We start from the raw sequence: 26,645 nt of genomic DNA, 5'->3' as shown, positions 1-26,645 counted from the left end.
GTTTATTTTTTTATGTCAACTGAATAAACCGTCAGAATCAAACCAGGAATAGTTATCATAAAAAATGTGTGATTATTAAAATTAATCAACCTTGAGTCACTTTGTACAGGTTCTGAGGCAGGCGTAAAAATGTCTTTCACTAATATCTTTACAATGGCAATGCATCTGTATGAGATAACGTTGGTGCACACTGAAATACAGCTTACCGTGCCACAAAAGTTTGCTAACCGAACATATAGAATATCAGCAATAAATGTGATGACTCAGAAATTATCAAAGGTAATAAAATGTTTAACTTGTCCTATTTCTTTCCCCAAAAGTGCATTGGGTTTGCATCAAATAATAGCATCCATGTAATGTGCTGTAACGTCGAATTTGGACTTTCAATCTGCTTGAATCTCCTGAAGAACAAGAAATATATTATAAAAAATATACTCACGGAGCAGCAGCAGAAGTCGCAAACATAAAGGTTTAACTTTTACAAGCTTTTGGAGCCAAAGGCTCTTTCTTCTGGCAGAAAAGTTGAAGAGGAAGGAAGAGGGGTGAAGGAAAAGGACTGGAGAGGTTTAGGGAAAGGCGTACAGTTCAGAAAAGTCACCGTGAACCCTATTTCAGGGGAGACTTATCAGACTGCACTGGACGAGATTTGAAACCTGAGAGGTTAAAGGTTGAAGACAGGGTAATATGCAAGACAGTTTTGCTATTAAAACATCGTGCCCAAGTTAGTAAGAGTGAAAAGCTAAGTGCATTGTATGTAACAGAGGTGGCAGGGGGACAGCAAAAAATAGACGGGTCAGAAAATGGAAAGATATAGAAAACTAAAGTGGAGTGAAGAAAGAAGTAGTTACTGTGAAGAAATGCTGAGATGGAACGTAAATTAAGGCCAGGTGGGTGGTGAGAACAAAGGACATGTAGCACATGTTCCCACCTGTGGAGTTCTGAGAAACTGTTGTTTGGGGGGAAAATCCAAATGGCGCGTGTGGTGAAACAGGCACCGAGGTCGTGACTGTCATGTTGTAGAGTATGCTCTGCAACAGGATATTGTGTGTTACTGGTATACACCCTCTGCCTATGCCCATTCATCCTGGCAGATAACTGGGTGGTAATCTTGCTGATATAAAAGGATGAAGGGTGTTTACCTAACAGCTTATATATGACATGTCATTTCATGGGTGGCTCTCCCTTTGGTAGTATGTGTTTTGCCAGTTACAGGGCTGAAATAGTTGGTGGTAGGAGGCTGATAGGGCAAGTCTTACAGTGGGGACGGTCACAGGGGTAGGTGCCATAGGTTAGTTAGGTGGGTGCAGGAGGATAGGGTCTGATAAGGATATTTTGGAGAGTGGGAGTGTGATGAAACACCATTCTGGATGTGGTGGGAAAAGTCTGACACAATGGATCTTCAGCACACGATTTTAAGACGTCATGGCCTTGTTGAAGTAACGATTAATACATTCAAGACGAGGCTAACACTGAGTGACGATTGGTGTGCCCCGGAGTTGTTTTTTGGAAGGATCAGCAGTACCAGGATTTTATGTGATGGCCTGTGAAATCTGTGTTTGAACTAAGCTGTTGGGATGATTACATCAAGTGAAGACTGAGGTGAGAGTGATGGTATATTGCTGTAAAGAGTCTGCATCCAAACAAATACCTTTGAAAGTACCTGTTTCTGGATGTAATCCTACTCTACACCAGGCTGTTTTACATTTTCGAATACAGCAATCTCTTGCACTTACCCAGCTAATGTGTGACCTATATGCCCCCTCTCCCAGTTCCCACTCCACCAGACTTCTCTCCTTCTACAAAATCCTGCAGTTATCTGCCCCTCATGTTTCCTTGGATGGTATTGTCTGCCAAGCCAACTACATACTGCAATAACATCCCAGATTTCACCTCAAAAAGATATTCCCACCTTCTTCTTAACAACAATGTTGTTTTCCTTCCTGTCTCTCTTCTTTATTTATGTCAGAGGTACACTAAAATGAACACACATACAATACATACAAAGGAAACTATACAGTATTCACCAAGAATTGGGCAACTTTGATAACACTGTGTGCTGCAGCTGTTAAGTCCTTCATGCTACAGCTGGTTGGGCATGAGTTACATTTGAAGATATGCCGGGTTGTCTGCATTTCACTGCATTCGCACAGTGTTGTGTTGGCAGTTGGAAGTTCCATTGAAGGAGATTGTTCCTCGATCTTGTGACTTCCGTCTGCAGCTCACCAAACGGATACAACTACTACAAACCGAGCTTGGCCAACCTCATTAACATCCCAAGCCTTCACGCCTGTGTTCCAGGCCAGTAATAACTTACAGCCACAACAGTACAGTGTTCTCAACCTCTCGTCTAAAGCACTCTCCACTCGTAAATTATCTATATTATCTAAGGGTCTCACTTTCAACCCTAAACCTGCATTTAACCATGCTGGTTTGCTGAAGGACCCACATTCCTTTACACATAATGTCAACTGGAAGTATCACTTTGCAACCCAATCCCAAAACCTTCCCAGCAGCAAACCTGACATTGAACCCTGCCTTGAACAGTTCGGACCATGGTCCCAAATTGATCCACCACCACTATCTCAAAATCATCCATTACAATTCTTCCAAGAATTCCTCACATTCAGCATTGCTTCACAACACTTCCTCAGGACACAACAACATGACCCTAACCTGTCCTCTGCAGAACTCCATGCTCTACATTCCGTTAAGCTGATGACTCCATGATAACAGCAGACAAAGTATCTACCATATGGTACTTGACTGACAGAAGTATGTTTCTGAAGGTATACAGCAGCTGTCTAACACCTCTACATACACCATCTGTCATGAAGATCCCGTCCATGTGATTCAGACTGACCTGCAGTCCCTCCTAAAAACCTCAGGCCCCTCAAAAGGACTTACACCTCAATCCATAGAACTCCTTACCCCACTCCCAACCATACAACCCACCTTTTACCTTCTTCCCAAGATCCGCAAACCCTATCATCCAGGCCATCCTGTAGTTGCTGGCTTCAAAGCACCCACCGAATTTATATCTGCCTTAGTTGATCAACACCTGCAGCCCATAGTACAAAGACTTCCCTCCTATTTTGAAGATACCATTTTCTAGATCATCTGAAATCTGTGCCTGTCCCACTCCCCCTACACATGTTGTTTGTCACCATTGATGGCTTCTCCCTCTATACCAATGTCCCCTACATACATGGCGTCTGCCAGTGAACATTTCCTCAGTCAACACTCACCAACTGATCCCAAACCTATGACATCCTTCTTGCTCACCTTGATCAACTTTACACTTAACCAACAATTACTTCACCTTCAAAGGGCAGACATACAAACAGATCAGGGATACGCTGTGGGAACCAGGCTGGCTTCTTTCTATGCCAACCTTTCCATGGGTCCCTTGGAGGTGTCTTTCCTGGGATCCGTAAGCCTTCAGCCTCTGGTTTGGTTTAGATACATTGATAACATCTGTACCATGTGGACTCACGGTGAGGCTGGTCTGTTAAAATTCCTGGAATCTCTAGATACCTTCTCCCAATTAAATTTCACATTGTTCTATTCCAAATCCCATTGCCACTTTCCTTGATGCTGATCTCACCCTTACCAAAGGCCAGCTGCACTGCACACTTCCATCCTCGTTAAACCTACTAACAAACAACAGTGCTTACATTTTGACAGTTGCCATCCTTTCCATGTCAAATGTTCCTTCTCATACAGCCTTGGCATTTGAGCAAACATTCTTGTTCGGGTGAAGACTCTTTACAGCAACACACCACTATTCTCACCTCAGCCTTCACTGAATGTAATCATCCCACTCAGCTACTTCAACACGGCCATGACATCTTAAAATCATGCCCTGCAATGAGATCCATTCTGTCTGGGGTTTTGCCCGCCACACTCAGAATAGCGTTTAGTCATCCCCCAATCGCCGCAATATCCTTGTCAAATCCTATGCTCTTTCTGTACGCATTTCCCTACCCTATGGCTCCTACCCCTGTGACTGTCCCTGCTGCAAGACTTGGCCTATGCACCCTCCTACCACCGCCTGGCAAAACATTTTACTATCAAAGGGAGAGCCACCTGTGAAAATTACATGTCATATTTCAGGTGTTAAGTAAACACTGTTCGGCCTTCTACATGAGCATGACTACCACCCAGTTATCAGTTAGGATGAGTGGGCACAGGCAGAGGGAGTATACCAGTAACACCCAATATCCCATTGCAGAGTATGCTGTACAACATGACAGTCATGTTATTTCACCATATGTGCCTCCTGGATTCTTCCTCCAGACACCAGTTTCAAAGAACTCTGCAGGTGGGAACAAGCGCTACAACATGTCCCTGGTCCTCGCCACCCACTTGAACCTTAATTCACATTAATTCCTCCAGTCCCAGCATTTCTTCACAGTAACCACTCCTTTCTTCACTCTATTTTAGTTTTCTACATCTTTTATTTTCTGACCTGACTGTTTTTCACCATGCCCCCTCCCACCTCTGCTGCGTACAATGCACTTAGTTTTTTACTCTTATTAACTTATGCATGATGTTTTAATAGTAATCTCTGTCTTACATATTACCCTGTCTTCCACTTATAAGCTATCAGGTTTTCAAATCTTGTCTGGTGCAGTCCCCAACAATCAGTCTTTTCATCTCATCCTGTCCAGTAAGTCTCCTCTGAACCAGGGTTCTGGGTGTCTTTTCTGAACTGTACTCCTTTATCTAAATCTCTCCAGTCTTTTTCCTTCAGCCTCTCTTCCTTCCCCTTCAACTGTTCTGGCAGGAGGAGGAGCCTTTGGCTCCGAAAGCTTGTAAAAGTTAAACCTTTTTGTGTGTGAGTTGTCACTGCTTGGTGGATAGATTTTTTATCTATCCATTTACATTATATTGTCAGTAATTGATTATTTTCATTATTATAAGGAATATAATTTGCATGATGGTCAATGGAACTCGTAGAAAAATGGCTTCAATATCATGAGGGATGTTGGAATACCATTATTCACAAGTAAATTCTCTTAGTGTAATCAGCAAAAGGTTGAAATAATGAAAGGATTCACAAGAAGTTGTCATAGGTGCTGGTGAATCTTCTGGGTTGTTTAGTCATGGTCTATGTAACATTTTTGTTTTGAAATTTCACCCAGAACTGCATTGGACTTTTTGAGGTGCTCCTAGGTCTGCCGAGTCTTACAACTGACAATTCAGATTTTGGAGAGCGACATAAAAACTGTAAAGTTAAATAGCATTTCCTGTGAACAGTACCAATATTTTGTGAATTGGTTCAAAAATCAGCTACAAACCAAACCCTAAACTGGCTATCTTTTGTCAATATATTTGTATATTTTGTAGCAGAATGTTACAACATGACCAATGTGATCTGTGAAATGTGAATGCCATCACTTAAGGAGACCAAAGTAAAAACTTGTATGTAGTGAAGGCATTTATCAGACAGAAATAATAGTTTGTGAAGTTTTTTCCTTTTCTCTCTTTCCTGCAGTTTTCAAATTTTAAGACCCATGGGAGCCCCTTGCTGTTATCGTAGTGAGTCCAAATCTCGAATACTTCATTTTTGTATGGAATGGAACCAGATTGAATGGTAGCCCAAAAAAGCTATCAAAGATTTGGAAATGTGAAATAAGAGCCACCTTCTAGCACAACCATCCAGTGACAACATGGGAGCTGTAATTAGGTCTGTCAGTCTCCTATTACACTTCACCTGGTGCAGATAAAATTCAATAAAGCATTCTACATCATCTAAGTTACTGATCACGAGAGATTCTCCACACTGCTTTCAAAAGAAGTTGAAAACTCGAGGAGGGAACAAATCTCGGTTACCATTCCTAAAAACATGGAAGGATGGTATTCACCATAGCAGCTATCATAACACTGCTGTAACATTTCGTGTGGGAAATAATCATGAACACAATGGTAATATCATATTGTCTTGGTTTTGGGGTGCCGAAAGCTGTGTAGCTCATCCCACTATGGATTAAGAAGGTAGCAATCTACCTTCAGTAGTTACACTATGCTGGAGGCAAGAGTATAGGAGGTGTTTTTTCACAACCACTACTTTGTGGGAGCCTTCTTTGATATTTAAAAACACTATGATAGGTACCTAGGGGGTAGTCTTACGACATAAAATCTGGCCACTAACCGAACACCGCAGCTACTAAGTCAAAGTCGTACTTAAAGGGCCAATAAAACCAGCCACTCTTCAGAAGTCCTGCCATTGCGCACTCTGGCAACCCTGTAAGATGCGGAAGTTTCTGGAGGATGAGTTGTCTTCTGCTTGAGCTGCTTGTGGTGTAGTGATAAACATCACACAGTGTAGATGCAAATTTGTGATTTCAAGTTCTTTATTTTTAAACTTCATTTCAGTGGTCTGCTAAAGATTTCAATCTGATGAAACCTCAAAGATAAAGTAGTTTACTTTTTAATCCTTCAGCAATAGTAAAAACTTACAGAAAGATTTCTGCGAAAGAGCTTGTGTCTGCATCAATATCGGAACAGTTTGTGCTCAAGAGTTTCCTCACCCTACTGTGACTTACTAGCCACATGTCACTAGGCGCTATCAGGCCAAATGAATGTAGCACAGTGCACCGTGGGCACATTTCTGCTCTCACATTAGTAAACATAAAATTGCTTATTATTATAATCTGATTTTCTGCACAAAATAACTTCAATAAACCGAGTGAACACCATGCAGCAACACAACTCGCATGTGCCGATATGAGGATTTGTATCAGTCATCATTTTCTTATTTGTGGTGAGAGTATTTTTGTTGCAGTTAGATATTGGTTTTTGCGTATTTGAAATTACAAATGTTGTTTAAGCATTATAAAATAGCCTCAGAGGGAAAATTTTTTTAACATTTGTGACATATTGTTTGCTTTGGATTTAATAGACGGGTGAAGGCAGCGGAAACAACTCAAAACATTTCTGTTGTATGTGGGACAAGTGCTATTGGACAAATTACATCAGGAAATAATTTTCTTGTTTCAAGAAAGTTTGTTCTGGCATAAAGAATTTTCCACATTCAGGAAGTCTTGATAAAATTGACATATATGATGAACTGGGACCATTTAACCTTTGTGCAACATTTGTGTTCAATAAGGAAGGTTTGAAGTTGGGTGTAGGAATACTGCATGCTCTAATTCAAAACGGTTACTGTGACTGCAATTTTGGTTGATCACCATCAGTTTTATCACTGACTATTCCTATGCAAAGCTATTACTACTGACAAGCAATTACGCCTTTCTGTTTACTTCTTCAGAAGATATTAATGGCTGAGCCCTAACAAAGACATACTTTAGCGAAGGGAAGTGTGAACATATTTTCCATGTGGTGACTCAAAAAGAATGTTATGCTCTACAAATTCCTCCCTAGAGGTGTGTCCATTACAGCTGGCATTTAACAACCATCTAGACACCTTTCGGTTGTAGTGTAACAAAAACGACCAACCAAACTGAATCAGGTGTTGCTGCTACACTTTAATAGATTCTGCTTATTTCACAAACAAAACCATCTAGTAGTTTGATTGATTTATCTCTTATGGGAAAATGTTGTTCAAATATGCATTGTACTAATACAAATGAAATTAAGCTTACCACAATATTCTTATTATGAAAGTCAATGTTAACACTCTGAGATCCAGCCAATTAGAGAAACTTTGGTACCCAGAAAACCAGCCATTCATGCCATCATTTCAAACGTTACTGGCACATTTGTGTTTGATATATTTTAAAATGTAATACACACTAAAAAAGACAATGCTTCAATGATTCTTTTTCCTGTTTATTTTTGTTCCTTAATAGATTACAGATTTCACAATAGTGATGGCAAAAAATAAAAGACAAACAGTGCGAGGTGAGTTCTTGTGCAGTTTCAAATGTGATTGTCTTTTGTATGGAAAAGTCTGAAGTATTCTGGCATGCAGAGACGTAAGTTGCATTCAGGGCAGCACCAGTTTGTTTCTTATGTGCTTGTCTTGCCAGTGAATAATAGTCTCATCTTCTCCAAACTAATCTTGGAAGCCCTTGTTGGAATCTGCCTCTTTGTGAGCACCATGTGTGAAAAAAATGCTAGATTAAGATGAAAGGACTAAATTGTAATTACTGCAACAGTATTAGTGACAAAAAATTATAGCAGACTGCAGCTTCCCCGAATATGAATTTTCTTCAGCCTGTTTCCACTGAGATATTTGTCCCTCACCCAGAGTCATTGGGTCTTTCCCCTTGGGCTTCCAAACTTTCTTGCTCACTCAACAAATATGACACATTTGTAGCAGATTCACAACAAACTACAAAATGTAAGTTCACTCCTGAAACTAAAGAAACAGGAGAACACACTGGATCAGTCACAACAGCAGCTCTTACATTTGCTACTGTTTCTTCCTAATTAATTCTAGAAATTGACAACAGAAGATAGCACCTGTCAAGTATTTGTGACAATGTGCCTAAATTGGCATGAATTAGTAAAATATTACACACTTGGAAACAGTCTATGTTTACATGCTGTTCTATGTATTACTCAAGTGGTATGGAAATCTGGCATTTCATAAGTAAAATTGTGTATTCACAAAAACCAGAAGTTACGTTGGCACAAGCAGAAGACATTATCAAGTATATGGCATAAGTTTTTCATCCTTACACATGGGGTAATGGAAGTAGTGGGAAGGCTTACAATGGATAAGATTTTCTTATTGATTTTTGATCTTGTTCTTACAGAATAGGTAAAACTCTGGCCTAGAGCCATCACAGCTTGCACGTGACAACACAATCCCATTACCTCAGAAGAGGGAAGGGCTGTGGCATTTGTCATTGCCATAGGGGTGGCTAGTACAGATAAATGGCAATATAAGATGAGATTAGTTGCAATTTTTGGATGGAAGGATCTTAGTGGACTTGAAACTATAAATTGATAACCTGATGTCACACCTTAAGTGAAAATTCATTCAGATTGTGATCTCAACAACTCAGCAGAATGCCTGGGAGCTTACTGTTAATCATTCAGATTGTTTAATGGAAATGATAAAGAGGATATCAAGCGTATTTAGAAGGATAATTTTGTGGCACTCGGATATCTCAATAGTCAGAGTTGCCAAGTTTCAGTAATACTATGAACAGAAAGAATGTTTCCACAACCAATATATTCCTTGAGAGGGGAAACACACAATTCAAAGGCGTAAGCTGCCAAGGCATTACTGGAAGCTGAAATACCTAAAGCATTGGGCGATGAGTTTATTCCCATTTCTGTGACTAGCTGATAATATTCAGTTACACCGAATGGGTGTTGTGTGATGTCCTTAGGTTAGTTAGGTTTAAGTAGTTCTAGGTTCTAGGGGACTGATGACCATAGATGTTAAGTCCCATAGTGCTCAGAGCCATTTACACCGAATGGAAGCTAAACACCTAAGTCAGTAATTGTCACAGTTATTTTTGTTTTTCTGTCATAAGCATACTAAATACTGAAAAGCTCATTCACCAGACACGATTCACATTTTGGAGTGTCCCCAGTCTTTACAGTATAACCATTATGAGTAGGCATCACATATTTGGATAATTATAAACTTTCTCTAAAGATCACTGTTGTTGGCACTATCAATAGGCAGTGACAGAAAAAAAAGAGCTCAAAAAGTCTTTGAAAATGAAACCGGCAAGTATGTGCAGCATAAGTTTGATTCCAGCTTCTGCCAACAAGAGGAGCAGCAGTTGTAATCAGAACATGGAAAACAAAATGCTGACAGCAATCCCTAGAATAAGTCATCCTTAAGCAAAACTGTTTTTCAGCCTGTAAATACTGAAAGCTAGACAAGTATCATCTACTCACAATGATTACAATATAACTGCTGCTGATGCTTTGTCGATAAAATAAAGAAGTGCCTTGATGAGCTGTTCAACTTGCAGTAAGCTTAAGACAGAGAGAACATGAAATAACAAGCAGCCCACCAGCTGAGTGCAGTGCTGATGTTCTATGTAGAGGCTCACAAAGTGTTATTTAGTCCCTGATAGCTTCATTCAAATGATGCCTCTAGGTTACCACAATATTCATATGAGAATTATAGAGGTTTGATGTGATAGGACAGGTGCATATATGTTTCTAGAATTTGCAGAAATGTCCTATATGCTTCCGATTTGTGATGTCAGACCACCACTATACTATTTTATCAGAGGTCATTGTCAGTCATATTGTAGCATATATGTGAATCAGTGTACAGAACTTATTCATTCTGGTAACCAATGGTCAGCATGTTTAAGAATAGTGGAGTTAGGATTGCAGCAAGCTCATCACATAACTAACTGTAACATATAGAACCTATGTAGTAACTGTCATTTCAGTTGCATAATGGCTGGTAATATATATATTATGCAGTTATCTGCATCATAACATAGTTACTATAACAATGTACCCTCGTCATAATTATCAGCTCAATGGACTGGAGAGAGTTCACTAAGTAAGATTATTCAACGTGATCAATCAAATCTAAAAGCTGCAAGTTCAACTAAGTACCTCATGATCAATTTAAATTGGAAAGAACATACAGAAAGTGTTGGGAAGGCGAACCAAAGACTGTGTTTTATTGGCAGAAAACTTAGAAGATGTACTAAAGAGACTGCCTGCACTACGTGTGACCATCCAGTTTTGGAGTACTGCTGCACGGTGTGGGACCCATACCAGATAGGATTAACGGAGTACATCGAGAAAGTTCAGAAAAGAACATATTTTGTATTAACGAAGGGCAGCGTGTTTATTATCGACAAAAGGAGAAGAGAGTGTCATGGATGTGATAAGAGGATTTTGGGTGGATATCATTAAAAGAAAAGCCCGGGAATTGCGACACGAACAAAAAAGTCGCCGTCTATCGCAGCGCTCCACACGACAGATGGTTCAACTACAAAATAGCGTTTACATGGTACAGGGCTGTGTAGCTGCCTGCTCTACGTGTGTACTGTTTTTGTTGTCAACTGCCAGCAAGTGAACCGACGGATTGAATTTGCTTTTCGTGATTGTCAAGTATTCTATGTCCTTTTGTAATGATTACTATATTTAACTGTAGTTCAGACGGACACTGTAATGCTGTTTTCGCAGTTTGTGTAAAAGTAAGTCACATGTATAAACGACCTCACTATAATGGAAATCATGGATAAACCAATACAAAGTTGCTTTTCTATTGCCAATATTGATTTACTAGATGAACTCACGTTTATCCTTTCATGAAAAGACACTTTGTAGCTTATGAGCGAGTGTATATGCGAGTGAACAAGAACATATTTCTTAAGAGCAGTTCCAGATAGTTCCGGATCACTGGTTTACATTCACTTCTTCATACAATCGTCTTATGGTTTAAATTCCAGTGAATGCTTACACCGATGTTCAACCCATTAACTATGACATGAACGAACTGCAACGTTTCGGTGAGCAGGAGAGACAATTCACAAAGAACTTCGTGCGGTTGGTCAGTTGCGTTCCCCAGTGAACGTCTGCGCATCCGCGAAATACCTATATACGAGTGAGAATAGGACCAGTCCTATTCTGCCTTTTAGTGATCGTACACATGAATCTCGAGCAAGTAGGCCCCTTCTACACGGGAGGCGACGGCGGAAATGGTGCATCATGGGTAATCTTGCATACTCCCGTGTAGAAAGGGCCACAGTCTAACATAAGTCGCGACACTTCGCCTCGATTTTGTTGCCTGCAGCGCCCCAAGCGGTCGGTAGGTTGAACTGAGAGTTCGGCGCGATCGTGAAAGCGAATAGTGATTATTTATTTTGATTTATACAATGGTTTTTACAATCGGGAGCGTTTGTAGCGCAATAAATTGCCTCAACAACAGGAAGAAGACACCACAGCTGTCTTTGTTTAGGTTTCCTAAGGATCCTGAGAGGTATATACCATCATGGTACTAAACTGTATCGTCAGGATTCACTTGCAAACTATATGTGAATAAATGATGAATGTTTCGTTTTAGGAGCAGAAAATGGCTAGTTAATAGCAGACGAGAAGACCTAATGAAGAAAGACCCAGTTTACCTGTACAATAATATTAGAGTTTGTCCGCTACATTTCGAACAAAACCAGTTCGTGAACGCAGACAATAACAAACTCGTGTGGAATGCAGTACCCACACTGTTTGACATTCCAAATAAACCAACGCAACTGACGATGAAGAGGAAACTGCCACAAAGATTCGACAGTCAATCTAAAGCTGTAAAACAGTCCTATGACACAGAAGCAGCCAGTTCAACTCTCCGTGTATCAGTGCCAGATTCGTGTGAACATCAACACACACATGCTTTGGCGATGAAGTGGTTAGATTAAGTGCAGCTGTTCGTGTCTTACAAAAGCGTGTGAAGTGTCAGAATGTGCAGATCGAGCGAAACTATTACGGGACAAGCAAAGTGCCTACAGACAGATTGTTTGAAAATTATTCAAATATGTGGTTTTTCGTGAAATGTAATGTAATCAGCTAATTATAATATTTTCAGCATATTTCTCCCACTATTTGGCAGTTGCTTGTCCCACTTAGAATAATATAGAGGTGAAGGTCGTACTTGTGGCAACAGACAGCAATGACACACACACAGTAGGCCTACAGGACGATAAACGAGCTGTCGATCGCTTTTGCATGTAAAGGTACATGTCTGTGCTTCTCACATGTGAATCTGTGTGTTTATATTCTTTTGATATCAACGTGGTAAGCTGCAATTCTGTCCAATGTCACAAGTGTTTCTTCACGAATGTGTTGTAGCTTGCCACTCTATTCATGGTTTTTGTCCATACTTGCGCTTATTTTAGAATCACTTTTAGAAACATATATGCCTCCTGATACTACACAAACTCTTGGAGGCAAGAAAATAACTCGAATAATTCGGAAATTACGTAGGAAATGGATGTAAACAAACATTATGCTTACGACGCGTCTGACGTTCACCTCACCTGCCACTTGGAGCGATAGTGTCGTTCCATCTGTCAAACGGCAACAACTTTTACAGCAGAGTGTGTCGCGACTGTTATGTTAGACTGTGGAAAGGGCTAAAGGCATTTGTCGTTGCTGCGGGATCTCACGAAATTTCACTCACCAACTTTCTCTTTTGAATGCAGAAACATTTTGTTGATGCCGACGTATATAGGAAGAAACGGTCATCATAGTAATATAATGGAAATCAAAGCTTGTGCGAGATATAGGTGTTCGTTTTTTCCAAACGCTGGTTGGGAATAGAATAACAGAGAATTATTGTGAAGCTGGCTCGGTGAACCCTCTGCCAGGCACTTAAGTGTAATTTGCAGACTATCAACGGAGATGTAGATGCCAAATACAAGAGACTTTGTTGTCAAATTGATCATGACTTTTATTTTGCAAAGAGTGGTACATGATTTATGTGTAATGTGAGCAATGTTTATCACATATGTAAAAATAGTAGTTACGAAATGAGGTGCATTAGGAATTGTATCACGTGCAGAAACTATAATAAAACAGATTATATAAAGTGTTAAGAAAGCTGAGTTGAGTAGAATTATTTACAGTAAGTACTCATTTTATGAAAAATTGTAGTTATGACATTTAAATATGTGTTTCACTAAAATATTGTATAACTACATACTTCAGCTACACAGAATAAATTTAACATTATTTTCTACCAGCATTTACATAGTAAAGACATCATAGAAGTTTTATTTGCAATTTATCAGAAATTATGACAGTTTGTGTCATTGCATTTCCACCTCACAAATGCAGAAAACATGGAACTCTCCATGCATCTATCAAACAATGTTTCCATCGCAGTGTTTCCCTTTTGTTCACATGTATGCTGACTTGACAGTAACACGAGTATGGAACACTGTGCCACATCTCTCAGTTTGGTGTGGTTTAAGTTACCTTTTACTGTTCTTCAAATACAGTCAACATTTTTTTGTTCTCATGGTCCGGCTACTCTACAACGACCGTGTGCGAACTTACTCTTTTTAACTTCGTCTCCTGGCAGGGTGACGCTGTAAGAGACAGTCCCACTATTTCCAGGTACTGAATGATGGCTACATCTTCAACGATAATCTGCTGTATACTTTCAACTGTTTACATCAATTCTGAAGACAGATCCAATCATCAATAATTCATAACTTCAAATACATCATGCGATATATCTGACCACAACGAACTCAACATAAGATCTAAGATCTTGAGCCTTTCACCCGTTTTCTCCAGTGTGTTCATGACACCTAAAGGGGCATCGTCAAGTAAACAACATCCATGTCCAGCAATTGTTACTGTGCTCACTACACAACGCCTTATCCCTACTGTGTGACATCACTGCATATGCACCATCTGCACACATCACAGATCAGGGCACACACAGCATGTTTTTCACACTACATAAAATGTTTTATAGACATGACCATCTTTCACCAGCTTGAGCGTCTTCAGTGGAGCATAGATCATTCTCACGAATTACCCATGTTACACTACACCATTCATGCCTTCCTACTGCTCGCAGAAGCTTTCCAGCAGAATGAGTGCTGCATTGGAGAGTTAGGTACCGTCTTATAACATTGAAGATCTTTGTGCATGTTTGCATTCATCACTGGCTGCCAGTTTTCACAACAGTTTACAAAATTCATGAGGCAGGCACACATCAGTCAGAGCAATTTAGAAATCATTCAGTATGCTATCAGGAAATAGACTGAAAGTCAAATTACACCACTTTCTGAGTCTTATTCTACACAGAATCGAATATTGGTGATAAATAAGGTGATAAAGTGTTTTAGCAGTTACTCTTGCATAGTTCTCAAATGAATATTCTGATAGCGTAAAACAACCATTAGTGTTTTGGACGTTTACTAATTGCATCAAACTTATGTGGGTCTGGTATTATTCCTTCCCTGTTTATCTTATGTCCTAAAAATTTAACTTCTGTCGTACCAAATTGAGGTTTAGATAATTACTTGCATATATAATCGAGATACTAGTTTATCCAAAGTGTATATGTGATCCTCCCAGGTTTGCGATATTATTACTATGTCATCTACATATGACAAGATTTAGTTTTTCAGATCTTCTCCAATTGCTTTAACAAGTGCTCTACCAAAGACTGACTTTGAGATGTTCAATCCAAATGTATAACTCTGAATTGATAAGCAGTGCCCTCAAATAGAAATCTGTATATTCATGCAGCGTTTCATACAGTTTAATTTGCCAGTATCCATATGTGGTCTGTTCAGAAAAATCTGGAACATTGTGTACTGAGTTTTTCTATGCTTACCTTTTACTTATTCTGCATGGTCTTCTACGAAATACTTTCCACCATAAAGGCTAACAAAATTGATGGTAGTACTGCTTGAAATTGTTTAAATGAAGCCTTATGTCCAGTGCATCTAATACAAGTATCGATATCTCAGCGTCTTTTAGTGGTAGCACAAAACTAATGCTGTAGGTAGATAACAAATTTAAACAAATTTAATAAAATCTTAACAAGTTTTAGCAAATTTAAAAAAAATTATAGAAATTATATTTGAATTGAATGGCAATACGATACTAACTTGTCTCAGCTGCAGGAGTAAGGTCTTAGACCGAAATTCGAAGAAGATGGCGAACACACTTGATGGTGGTACTGCCTCTAATTGTTTAAATAAAGCCTTATGTCCAGTTCCCAGGAAGAGGACACTTAGGTTAGTGGAGGTAGTCCTTCTTTTCGCAATTTTCTTAGGTTAGTAGAAGTAGCACAAATAAGCTATCTTCCATCCAAAATTCAAACTTCCTGCCAGGGGGGCGTGGCACTTTCTTAGGTTAGTAGAGGTAGCGCAATTTAACTATCTTTCCGCCATTTGGATAACAGTACTCGCACCATCAGCTGACATCAATTGCATCATCAGCTGACATCACATGATGTCACGGCCACCATATTGGATTTGGGCTGACGCCAGCCTTGGGGTGACGGCGGCCCTTGGTGTGACCTACTGACGTCCTTGTTGCTCCACTACTGCCACTGTGGCACGAAATCATAATGAACTAATCCTTCAAAGTTAAAGAAAGTATCTACTTTGCCTTGACATTTGACCTAACCTGTAGACCTTTTTTCTGCTCTTGGAGAACTTTTCCCAACCCACTGTGAAGATTGAACCTTGGTCTCAACATCATAACCATAGACTCATGTCTCATCACAAGTTATGATTCTCTTCACATTCTCATTTGTGCTATCCCAAAGCTCTTCATAGATTGCGAGACGAAGGTCTTTCTTGTCTTGACTCATGGGCCATGGGACAAACTTGTCAGCAACATGATGCATTCCAAGGTGCTGTGTCAGAATTTCATGTCATGATCCAACTGAAACGTTACATTCTTCTGCAATCTCTTGATTGTCATGTACAATTTCTTTGACATTCCTGACATGAGCGGCGTCGGTAGACGTCGAAGGGCGTCCTGACTGAGGGTCACGTTTAACTTCCGTCTAGCTATTTATAAATCATGTGAATCATTTGTAACACTGAGTATGGCTTAAGGACTCATCACTGTAGGCTTCCTGTATCATTTGGTGTATCTTTGTAAAGGTGTTCTTGAGTTTTACACAAAATTTAATACAGACACATTGCTGCTCTAACTGCGCCACCTCGAAATTCGTAAACTGTGCAACACAATGTCCTACTCAATATTGCACTGAACAATAACTAACAGACTTAAAATATGAAATTTCCGGCAGTTACACATTAAACATAGGCGTGTGCAGGGATTCCAACCGCATTTCACTCTAACGCACTTTGGCGCGAAATTACGAATGAACCAGAATTTTTTGAACAGAGCTTGAATGTTAAATCCACAGTACTAATTTACTTCAACCCCGCAAATATTGTCAGCAACTCATCTATTATGAGTGGTCTGTCTCTTTATGTTTTATTTAGTGCTGTTGTGTCAAGCACTAGCCTGACTGCTCCATCTGGTTTCTTAACATCAACCACAGGCTTATTACAGCAGTTGTTCGATATTTCTATTACAAGGGTCGTTCAATAAGCAAATGCACCACATTTTTCTTCTCAGAACATATTTGTTGTTAAGAGTCAGAATTTGGTGACAATATACATCAACAGGTCTTGTCCATTTCCTATTTTTCTACGTGGTCTCCATCATTCCTATGGCCATTGCCACCGTTGTGGAAGAACATGTATTCCCTGCTGGTAAAAGCTCTTGTCCTGTTGATGTAGCCATGTTTTCACTGCACGAATGACACTCTCATCATCTTCAAAGTGTGTTCCCTGTAGAGAATCCATCGTGAGCATCTCTCATATTCGAGAGTCTCGATCTTTTCAGATGCACTTCCAATGCTGACTGATAACTATAGAGCCAATTGTCTAGTTGTGATGCGGCAGTCAACACGAATAATGCCATCTGCACGATTCAACATGTCTGGACCAGTGACTGTGACAGGACGTCCCGAGCATGGTTGATCATGGAGCTCTGTTTCTGCATTTCCTGAGGCTGTAACTGTCTTTACCCATTTCCTGACTGTACTCCTATCAACTGCAGCATCGCCATGCACTGCACACAAACTTTTATGGATGTTCACCACTGTGTCTTTTTCTGTACATTGAATTCAATAACAGCACTCTGCTTGAGTCGTATGTAGACATTGTACTACAGCTCTGCTATCTGCCAGAATGGTTCGAAGGTTCATCGGCGCACAGAGCGAACATCAAATGTGAAGCACCAGCAAGGACGTTTGTATATTTATATTAATGGCTTCTTTAAAAAATGTGGGGCATTACTTATTGAACAACCCTTGTACATCACAATCTGTCATCCTATTAATTTCATGCTGTGCCATGTCCTTTAATGCTACTCATATCTCGAGTGGCCTCACATAGAAAATAATGATGCTTTCTCTTTAGTTTGCTTGTGAAAACTGTAATCGTTCCTGGTTTCAACGAAAATATGAGGTCTGTCCAAAAAATCCCAGAAGATTCCTAATTTCGAGCCAATGGCGTGTTGGAGTGAAATGTGGTTGATATCCCTGCACACACCTGTGTTTAATGTGTAACTGCCAGAAATTCATTGTTGTATGTCTGTTGGTTATTGTTCAGTGCTGTATTGAGTAGAACATTGTGTCGCACAGTTTGCGAATTTCGCGAAGGCATAGTTAGAAGAACAACACATCTGCATTCAATTTTGTGTGAAACTCAAGAAAACCTGTATAGAGACACAGTAAAAGATGCAAGAAGCTTACAATGATGAGAGCTTAAGCTGCACTTAGTGTTACGAATGACTCACACAATTTAAAAGTGGCCGGACCGAAGTTAAAGATGACCTTTATTCAGGATGCGCTTCAACGTCTACCGACGACACTCATGTCTGGGACATCAATGAAATTTTGCGTGCCAGTTGTAGACCGACTGACTGAGAGATCGCAGAGGAATGTAACATTTTGGTTGGATCATGTCATGAAATCCTGACACAGCATCTTGGAATGCAACGTGTTGCTACTAAGTTCGTCCCACGGCTTGTGAGTCAAGGACATTGTTCTATGTACGTTAGCCCAGTACTTAGCCATATCTGTAACTTTTCCTTTAGGAGTGGTCGGTTTCCTGACCGATTTAAGTACTCAGTAGTGAAGCCACTTTATGAAAAGGGAGACAGGGATAATGTTGACAATTATAGACCTATTTCTATGCCATCGGTGTTTGCTAAAGTTATCGAGAGGGTTGTATATACAACGTTACTGCAGCATTTAAATTCACATAATTTGCTGTCAAATGTACAGTTTGGTTTTAGAAATGGCTTAACAACTGAAAATGCTATAGTCTCTTTTCTCTGTGAGGTTTTGGACGGATTAAATAAAAGGTTGCGAACGTTAGGTGTTTTCTTTGATTTAACGAAGGCTTTTGACTGTGTTGACCACAAAATATTACTGCAGAAATTGGAACATTATGGAGTAAGGGGAGTAGCTTACAATTGGTTCGCCTCCTACTTTAAGAACAGAAAGCAGAAGGTAATCCTCCGCAATATTGAGAGTGGTAATCATGTTCAGTCCCAATGGGGCACTGTTAAATGGGGTGTTCCCCAAGGGTCGGTGCTGGGGCCACTGCTGTTTCTTATTTATATAAATGATATGCCTTCTAGTATTACAGGTGATTCAAAAATATTTCTGTTTGCTGATGACACCACCTTGGTAGTGAAGGATCTTGTGTGTAATATTGAAACATTATCAAATAATGTAGTTCATGATATAAGTTCGTGGCTTGTGGAAAATAATTTGATGCTAAATCACAGTAAGACTCAGTTTTTACAGTTTCAAACAAACAATTCAACAAGAACTGATATTTTGATCAGACAGAATGGGCATATTATAAGCGAGATGGATCAGTTCAAGTTCCTAGGCGTTCGGATAGATAGTAAGCTGTTCTGGAAAGCCCATGTTCAGGATCTTGTTCAGAAACTAAATGCTGCTTTATTTACCATTAGAACAGTATCTGAAATAAGTGACAGCTCAACACGAAAAGTAGTCTAATTCGCATATTTTCACACGCTTATGTCATATGGTATTATTTTTTGAGGTAATTCTTCTGATTCAAAAAGGGTATTTTTGGCACAAAAACGGGCTGTTCGAGCTATATATGGTGTAAGTTCGAGAACCTCTTGTCGACCCCTATTCAATAGTCTGGGAATTCTGACATTGTCCTCACAGTATATATTTTCTTTAATGTCGTTTGTTGTTAGCAATATTAGCTTATTCCCAAGAGTTAGCAGCTTTCACTCAGTTAATACTAGGCAGAAATCAAATCTACATGCGGAATGCACTTCCTTGACTCTTGTGCAGAAAGGAGTGCACTATTCTGCTCCATCCATTTTCAATAAGCTACCACAAGAACTCAAAAATCTTAGCAGTCGCCCAAACACTTTTAAGTCCAAAATGAAGAGTTTCCTCATGGCTCACTCCTTATATACTGTCGAGGAGCTCCTGGAAGAGCTGAAAAATTAAGCAAATTCCAGTGTTACATTGTTGATTTTCTTAATTTAAACTTATGAATTGTCGCCTGAATACGTTCCTTGTATTACATTTTATCTGTTTCTACTATCGTGTTATAATTTCATGTATTGACTCGTTCCATGACCATGGAGACTTCTCCTTAATTTGGTCCCATGGAACAATAAATAAATAAATGAAATAAATAAAAAAATGAAAAATGACATGTACCTTAACAGAGTCGTAACTGGTGATGAGACATGGGTCTACTATTATGATGTTGAGACCAAGGTTCAATCTTCACAATGGGTTGGGAAAGGTTCTCCAAGACAAAAAACAAAAAGCTTGTTAGATCTGGTCAAATGTCACTATGACTCTGAAGGATTAGTTCATCATTTCATTATTAATCCGTGGTACTATTGGGGCATGTTGCGATGCCTGCGAGAAAATGTGAGAAGAAAACTGGCTGAAATGTGGCGAGATAATTCATGGCTCTTGCATCATGATAATGAACCCACACATTATTACCTGTTTGTGCATGAATATTACACAAAAAAATGAAATCACTGTGCTGCCTTATCCTCTGTACTCTCCAGACCTGGCCCCTGATGAATTTTTTTATTTCCGAAGTTGAAAACCCTGTTGAAAGGATGAAGATTTGCAACGATACATCAAATAAAAGAAAATTTGTAGATGACGCTTAGCATGATCCAGCAAGAAGTGTACAAAGGCTGCTTCCAGAAATGGAAACTGCATTGGGAGCGGTGTATCAATTGTGGACGTTGGGAGCGGTGTATCAATTGTGGAGGAGAGTATTTCGAAGGAGATCATGCACAATAAGTAAAAGGTAAGCATAAGAAAGTTCTGTGAACAAAGTTCTGAATATTTTTGAAGAGACCTCATATCTCATTATGACTAGCAATTGAATAATATCTAGTTCCTCCTTTGCATTGAGTCCTAAATGATTTACCAGTAATAGCTACTACCGCATCTGCTGATATTGTATCCATATAAGTAGGGCTTGTATGTACATCCATTTGATGTACCATGGTTTCTATTTTGGGTATTACCTGTATGTGTCAAGTTGCCATGGAATCAATTGGTAATGATACTATTTACTGATTGTCACCGTTTGCAACAGTTACAGATCCCATATGAAAGCCTAAAATAGCTTTAGGATCTAAGAGCCAGTCCATTGCCAGAATGATAAGGACGTTTAAATCAGATACAAGGAACATCAGGTAACTAAACTTATATGTGCTAATAGAGAAATGAATCAAGATTTCTGCCTGTACTGATGTACTATTTTTGCCTGTCAGTTCACTCCAGTGACCACCACAAAGAAATCCGTCAAACTCTGGATCGTTAAAAGTTCTGGTCCAGAACACAAACTTCACTGCCTGAATCCACAATTAAATCTACTGCTACCTTGCCTATCATACTGTGCAGCTTTGGTTGTATGTAATTTTTAGTTATATATTGATGCTCCTCTGATAAAAAATTCACTGTAATATTACCTTTATCGTACGTATTCATAAGGGGTTCCAGTGATACTGGCTCAATTTCACCAGCTCCAGAAGATCAAACCTCTCTTCCAAAGCTTGTCAGTTTTTGCTTTGTGTGTTGTTACGAAATTCTCGAATGTCCTGACCTCTCTCAGGAGTACTTTAATTAGCTTCTCTCTACGAACATCTCGATCTATTGTTACATTGGTTATTGTATTTGTTTCTCTGTTCTCTTTGTGACATAAATTGGGTGTTAGATCAGACTTGTTAGTGTTCCTGATCATGTTGATACAAATATTGTTCCAACATTCCAACTGACTTCGTCATATCCATCTGTCCCAAATGTTCTAAGAGGCTGTTAAGTCCTTCCCAGTCTTTCCCTAGCAGCTTATCCGATACTCTTATGGCAGGCAGCTTCTAATAACTGCTCCTAACGAAGTGAATCATCGAGGTATTTGGCTTTATGCAGTTTACATTCAACAAAATCTCTGCATCCCGTCCATTCGTTGCAATTATATGGTTCCAGCGACAAATAATTCCTAGCTAAGTGTCTCTTGTGCTATCTCACTCAAATATTTAGCTTTGAATTTTCTTTCAAAATGGATAAAAGACTTGAATCATCTACCCTCACCACATCCAATTATGCTGCATTTCCTGATAAATGGCTGATCACAAACCTAATCTTGTTGTGGTCTGATCATTAATTGGGTAAAATGCCTTGAGGAATAACACAGGATGTATATATCTGGCTGGCGTGGATTTATGGTTGATTCCTTTACCAAGTGGTAGAATCTCACTCCCCCCCCTCTCTCTCTCTCTCTATTTATGGTATTGATTGCTCTTGATTCCTCATCCCTGCATTTCCTGGATGTGGGCAGTATTGAGCCAACGTATCATCACTGTTGGACAGTAAATGTAGGAATCTGTTGCTGTTGTTACAAGCCATATCAACCTCTTGTCTGCTGGTCTGACTATGAGGTCTGAAGGTTGGACATCTTTTGTGTATGAGGTATTATTTGGCTGTGAATATAATGTAGTTTCTCTGAACTCATTATGGCATTCAAACGTTAGAAAACGAACATTGGTTTCATTAATTAAGAATCACATTGTTTCTATATCTCTATTTGTCAGTTTTTGAACATTCACTTTTTTCTCTAGGAAGCCAGTTTTTACTGTATGGAGCTTTAAAATTATTGTGCCCTGGATTGTCTTAAGAGAATATATGAGTTGTAACTGAATCTCTATCTTGTCATCTAATAGTTCAAATTATGTGTCTGTTCTCCTACATGTTTCAACCCTGTATTAAGTCTAGTTTCAAATCTATTTATTCTCCCATTTACCTGTGTTCTAAGGCAATTTATACTCAATTTCATTTGTTATAATGTGGTATTCATGTGTTTCAACCTTTAATCTAGTTGGATAAAATTGTTATTCATTTGACCTGTCATTGTTTCTATAGCAGGATGACAATATGATTCCATCTGTGAAAATTCTTCATTGATCTGTTGCATGAATGTATGTGACAAAGATTTGGCTGTCTGGTGAATGTCCCATCAGAGCTGTGGTTGTTAAACTCATGTCCTAACTATTTAGTATATCATCACAAAGTTATTTCTATATTATCCAAATAAACAGGTATGGCCTTGAGTTTAGAAGAAGTTTAGAGACTGGGGGGGGGGGTGTATATTATTCACTAAAGTCGTTCAGTACTACATATTTGTCATCATACAAACAAACATATTTAATCCTCCAGATATTTAGAGCTCGAAAGGCAGATGCTGGCATGCTCCCATAACGATGCATTGTGCTGCTGTCGCCATAGAGGGTTTGGATGCATGCCCACTAGCACTACCACCTGGTTGTGACGCTGCATGCTGAAATGCACAACTGATGTGAATGTGTTCAGCGACTCTTAATAGATTTAAATTGGTGTGCTGCAAATGTACTGAAGTACTGCACTGCCGACAAATAAACTCCTTATCAGTTGTTTATATGTGTGGCAACATGTTGCTGGTTCTTGTTACTATGGTGAAGTTGTTCTTGAATGATTAAAACATACAGTTTTCACTGGTAAATACTGATATTCTGTTGTGTAACAGAAGAAAACCCATTTGCTTGTCACTTTAAAGTGATTCTTAATGTTTCTTAGGTCTTAATTGTACACCCTGTATCACCATCTCAGTGTTTGTTTTTATCTCTGCAGTCGTAAATGAACTTTGAATATTTGTGGCACATATTTATTTCCAGGTTTTTCGTTTTCCATGTACTTGTCAATGGATGTTGTTTGCCTGGGTATTGCACCTTTTCTTTGTTTCTGCGAAATGTCATACATGTGTTTGTACTTTTTCCTGTACTCATTAATATTCACAGCTTCACAAATTCATGGTTTCCATATTCAAGGATTCCTTCCCTCTTGAAACGATCTTCTTACTTGTTTTGGAGGGACCTGACTTCCCACCATGGTGCAGCTACCCGGTTTCCCTGGAATATCTCCAACATAAATCATCACACCAACCTGAACAGAACATAATTTTCTTTTATATGTAACTATTATTACTTAAACTGGTCAAATATTAAATGCTCTGAATAACCGGACATCACCCATTGGTATTTTTTGTGATCTCTCAAAGGCCTTTGATTGTGTAAATCATGGAATTCTTTGAGATAAGCTAAATCATTATGGTTTGAGTGGGGCAGTGCACAAATGGTTTAATTCATAGTTAACTGGAAGAATGCAGAAAGTTGAAATAAGTGGTTCATGTAATAACAGCTGATTCCTCAAACTGGGGGGGGGGGGTCTATCAAGTATGGGGTCCCACAAGGTTCGGTCTTATGTCCTTTACTGTTCTTGATATACATTTATGACATACCATTCCACATAGATGAAGATGCAAAATTAGTTCTTTTTGCTGATGATACAAATATAGTAATAACATCCAAAAACCAAGAACTAAGTGATGTAATTGTAAATGATGTTTTTCACAAAATTATTAAGTGGTTCTCAGAAAACTGAGTCTCTTTAAATTTTTGTAGAACACAGTATATACAGTTCCGTACAGTAAATGGCACAACTCCAGCAATAAATATAGACTTTGAACAGAAGTCTGTAGCTAAGGTAGAATTTTCAAAATTTTGAAAACATAAAAGCTAGTTAAGAAAAAGACAGAAAGTGTTGTCAATCAAGTAAATGCCCAAAGAAGACTGGATACTGAGAATAACAGAAGATTGCTAACCCCCATAATGCCAACAATTCGATTTTGTGGGAGGCAGCAAATAGCTCTAAGGGGTCATCGTGACTCTGGACGAATAAATCTTGAAGAACTGGAAGAAAATGATGGAAATTTTCGTTGGCTGTAAAGGTACAGAGCCAACAGCGGAGATCATATTCTTGAAGACCAATTAACGACCAGTGGTGGGAAGACGATGTATACAAGTTCTTTGATTCAAAACGAACTTATTAACACATTTAGTCAGTTTATACAATAGAAAATATCAGAAAACCTTTTTTTTTAATTCCATTTTGGCAGATGAAACCCTCTGACATCTGTCAAATCGAACAATTTTCTCTCTGTGTATGTTACATAGAGTAGGAAACTTTCAAAATCAAGGAGGATTTTCTGGCATTTGTCATCATTTATAACGTCACTGGACCAGGTCTGGCTAACACCATACTGAAGACCTTGTCAACATTAGGGCTTGACCTAAACAAAATGAGAGGCCAAGTGTACAATGGCACTGTTACGATGAGTTGGCAGTACGGAGGAGTACAACCCTCCTTCTGAGAAAAGTTACTGTTGGCGCTGTAACACATTGTTCTTCACACACTCTAAATTAGCATTTATCAGTTGCAAGGAAAGTACCTTATATAAGAAACGTATGGATGTCATAAAAGAAGCTTGTGGATTCTTTCATTTGTTGGCCAAATTAACAGAAATATTGAAATCAACGATTTCTGAATGGTGTCCAGAACAAAAGAAAAAGAAACTTATTTCACTGTGTGAAACCCGATGGGTGAAAAGGAACAACTCAGTACTTTTATTTAAATACATTTTGAACCCTATCTATCTCTCCCTTTGCAAAGTAGAAGAGGAATTAAGTGACACGGCATCTAAGGCTCACACTCTAAGTAGTGCTATTAGTCAATTTGTATTTCTTGTTAATCTTTTTGTTTTGAGCTGGATGCTATCAACCACCCATAACTTATCTGAACTGCTTCAAAACAAAAATATTGATCTTCCACAGACCTTGACTAACGTCACAAGCATCTTACACCTTCTGTCAAAGGAGAGGGCAAATGCAGATGACTCATTTGAAGACTTATATAAAGAAGTGAGGACATTCGCTGCAAAACTTGACATTAAGGAACAGATATCAACAATTTGCTGCCTTCAATCAGCACTTAGAAATGTCTCTTGCACTGCAGAAGAAGAATACTATCGAAGAGCTGTTTATTTGCCGACGATTTTTGTAATTCACTTGAAGAATGATATGAATCTCGTTAGGGAAACAGTGGCATCCTTACAAAAAGTCCTTCCACAGTTGTGTATCACAACAGATTTCGGTTCGTTGGAAGCTGCTTTTAATTTCTATGAAAAAGGTTTGTCACATAAACAGATTGTGCAAAGTGAATTTACGTTGTGGGAAGAAAAGTGAAGCCAGGAAAATCCTTCAAATCTTCCAAAAACAGCTATGAGTTCTCTTGAAAAATGTGACAAGACTTTCTTCACCAACATTTATATCCTTTTGAAATTACTTGCAGTTCTTCCCATTTCTGTCACAACCGTAGAGCGAACTTCCTCCAGCCTGAGTAGATTAGAGACTTACCTAAGGAACAGTATATCTGAAAGTAGGCTTAAGGGCCGTGCTTTACTTTCTATCCACAGAGACATTATAGTTAGTAACGATGAGGTTCTTGACAAGTTTGCAAGTGTACCAAGAAACGTGGACTTTGTTTTGAAAACATTGTTCCATATAAAAAGTGAAGTTCCTTTTTAATTTTGAGTATTCTCTTTATTGTCAGTTCGATAATCGATTAATAAACCATTTTTTTTGCACTGCCATTTGTCAAACAGCCAATTTAGTAACATTCTTGTAAGGTGTCTCCGAAACAATACCACTCAAAGCAGTCGTTTGATTTACAGTTGGTAAAACACATATGCGTGTATACACAAAATGAAGAAAAATAGGGTTGTTGCCAG

At 39.0% G+C, this 26,645-nt stretch overlaps 1 protein-coding gene across 1 annotated transcript; it reads left to right on the top strand.

The window, feature by feature from the left end:
* Positions 1-25,323: 25,323 nt before the first annotated feature.
* LOC126252322 (52 kDa repressor of the inhibitor of the protein kinase-like) lies at positions 25,324-26,100 on the top strand. The gene has a single exon (XM_049953206.1). It carries the CDS (start codon positions 25,324-25,326, stop codon positions 26,098-26,100), a length of 777 nt encoding a protein of 258 aa, XP_049809163.1.
* The last annotated feature ends 545 nt before the right edge of the window (positions 26,101-26,645 follow it).

Source organism: Schistocerca nitens, chromosome 4 (genome assembly GCF_023898315.1).
Source record: "Schistocerca nitens isolate TAMUIC-IGC-003100 chromosome 4, iqSchNite1.1, whole genome shotgun sequence".
Classification (NCBI taxonomy): Eukaryota; Metazoa; Arthropoda; class Insecta; order Orthoptera; family Acrididae; genus Schistocerca; species Schistocerca nitens.
The sequence above is the reverse complement of the archived record's forward strand: the minus strand, read 5'-3'. Positions and strand labels throughout refer to the sequence as shown.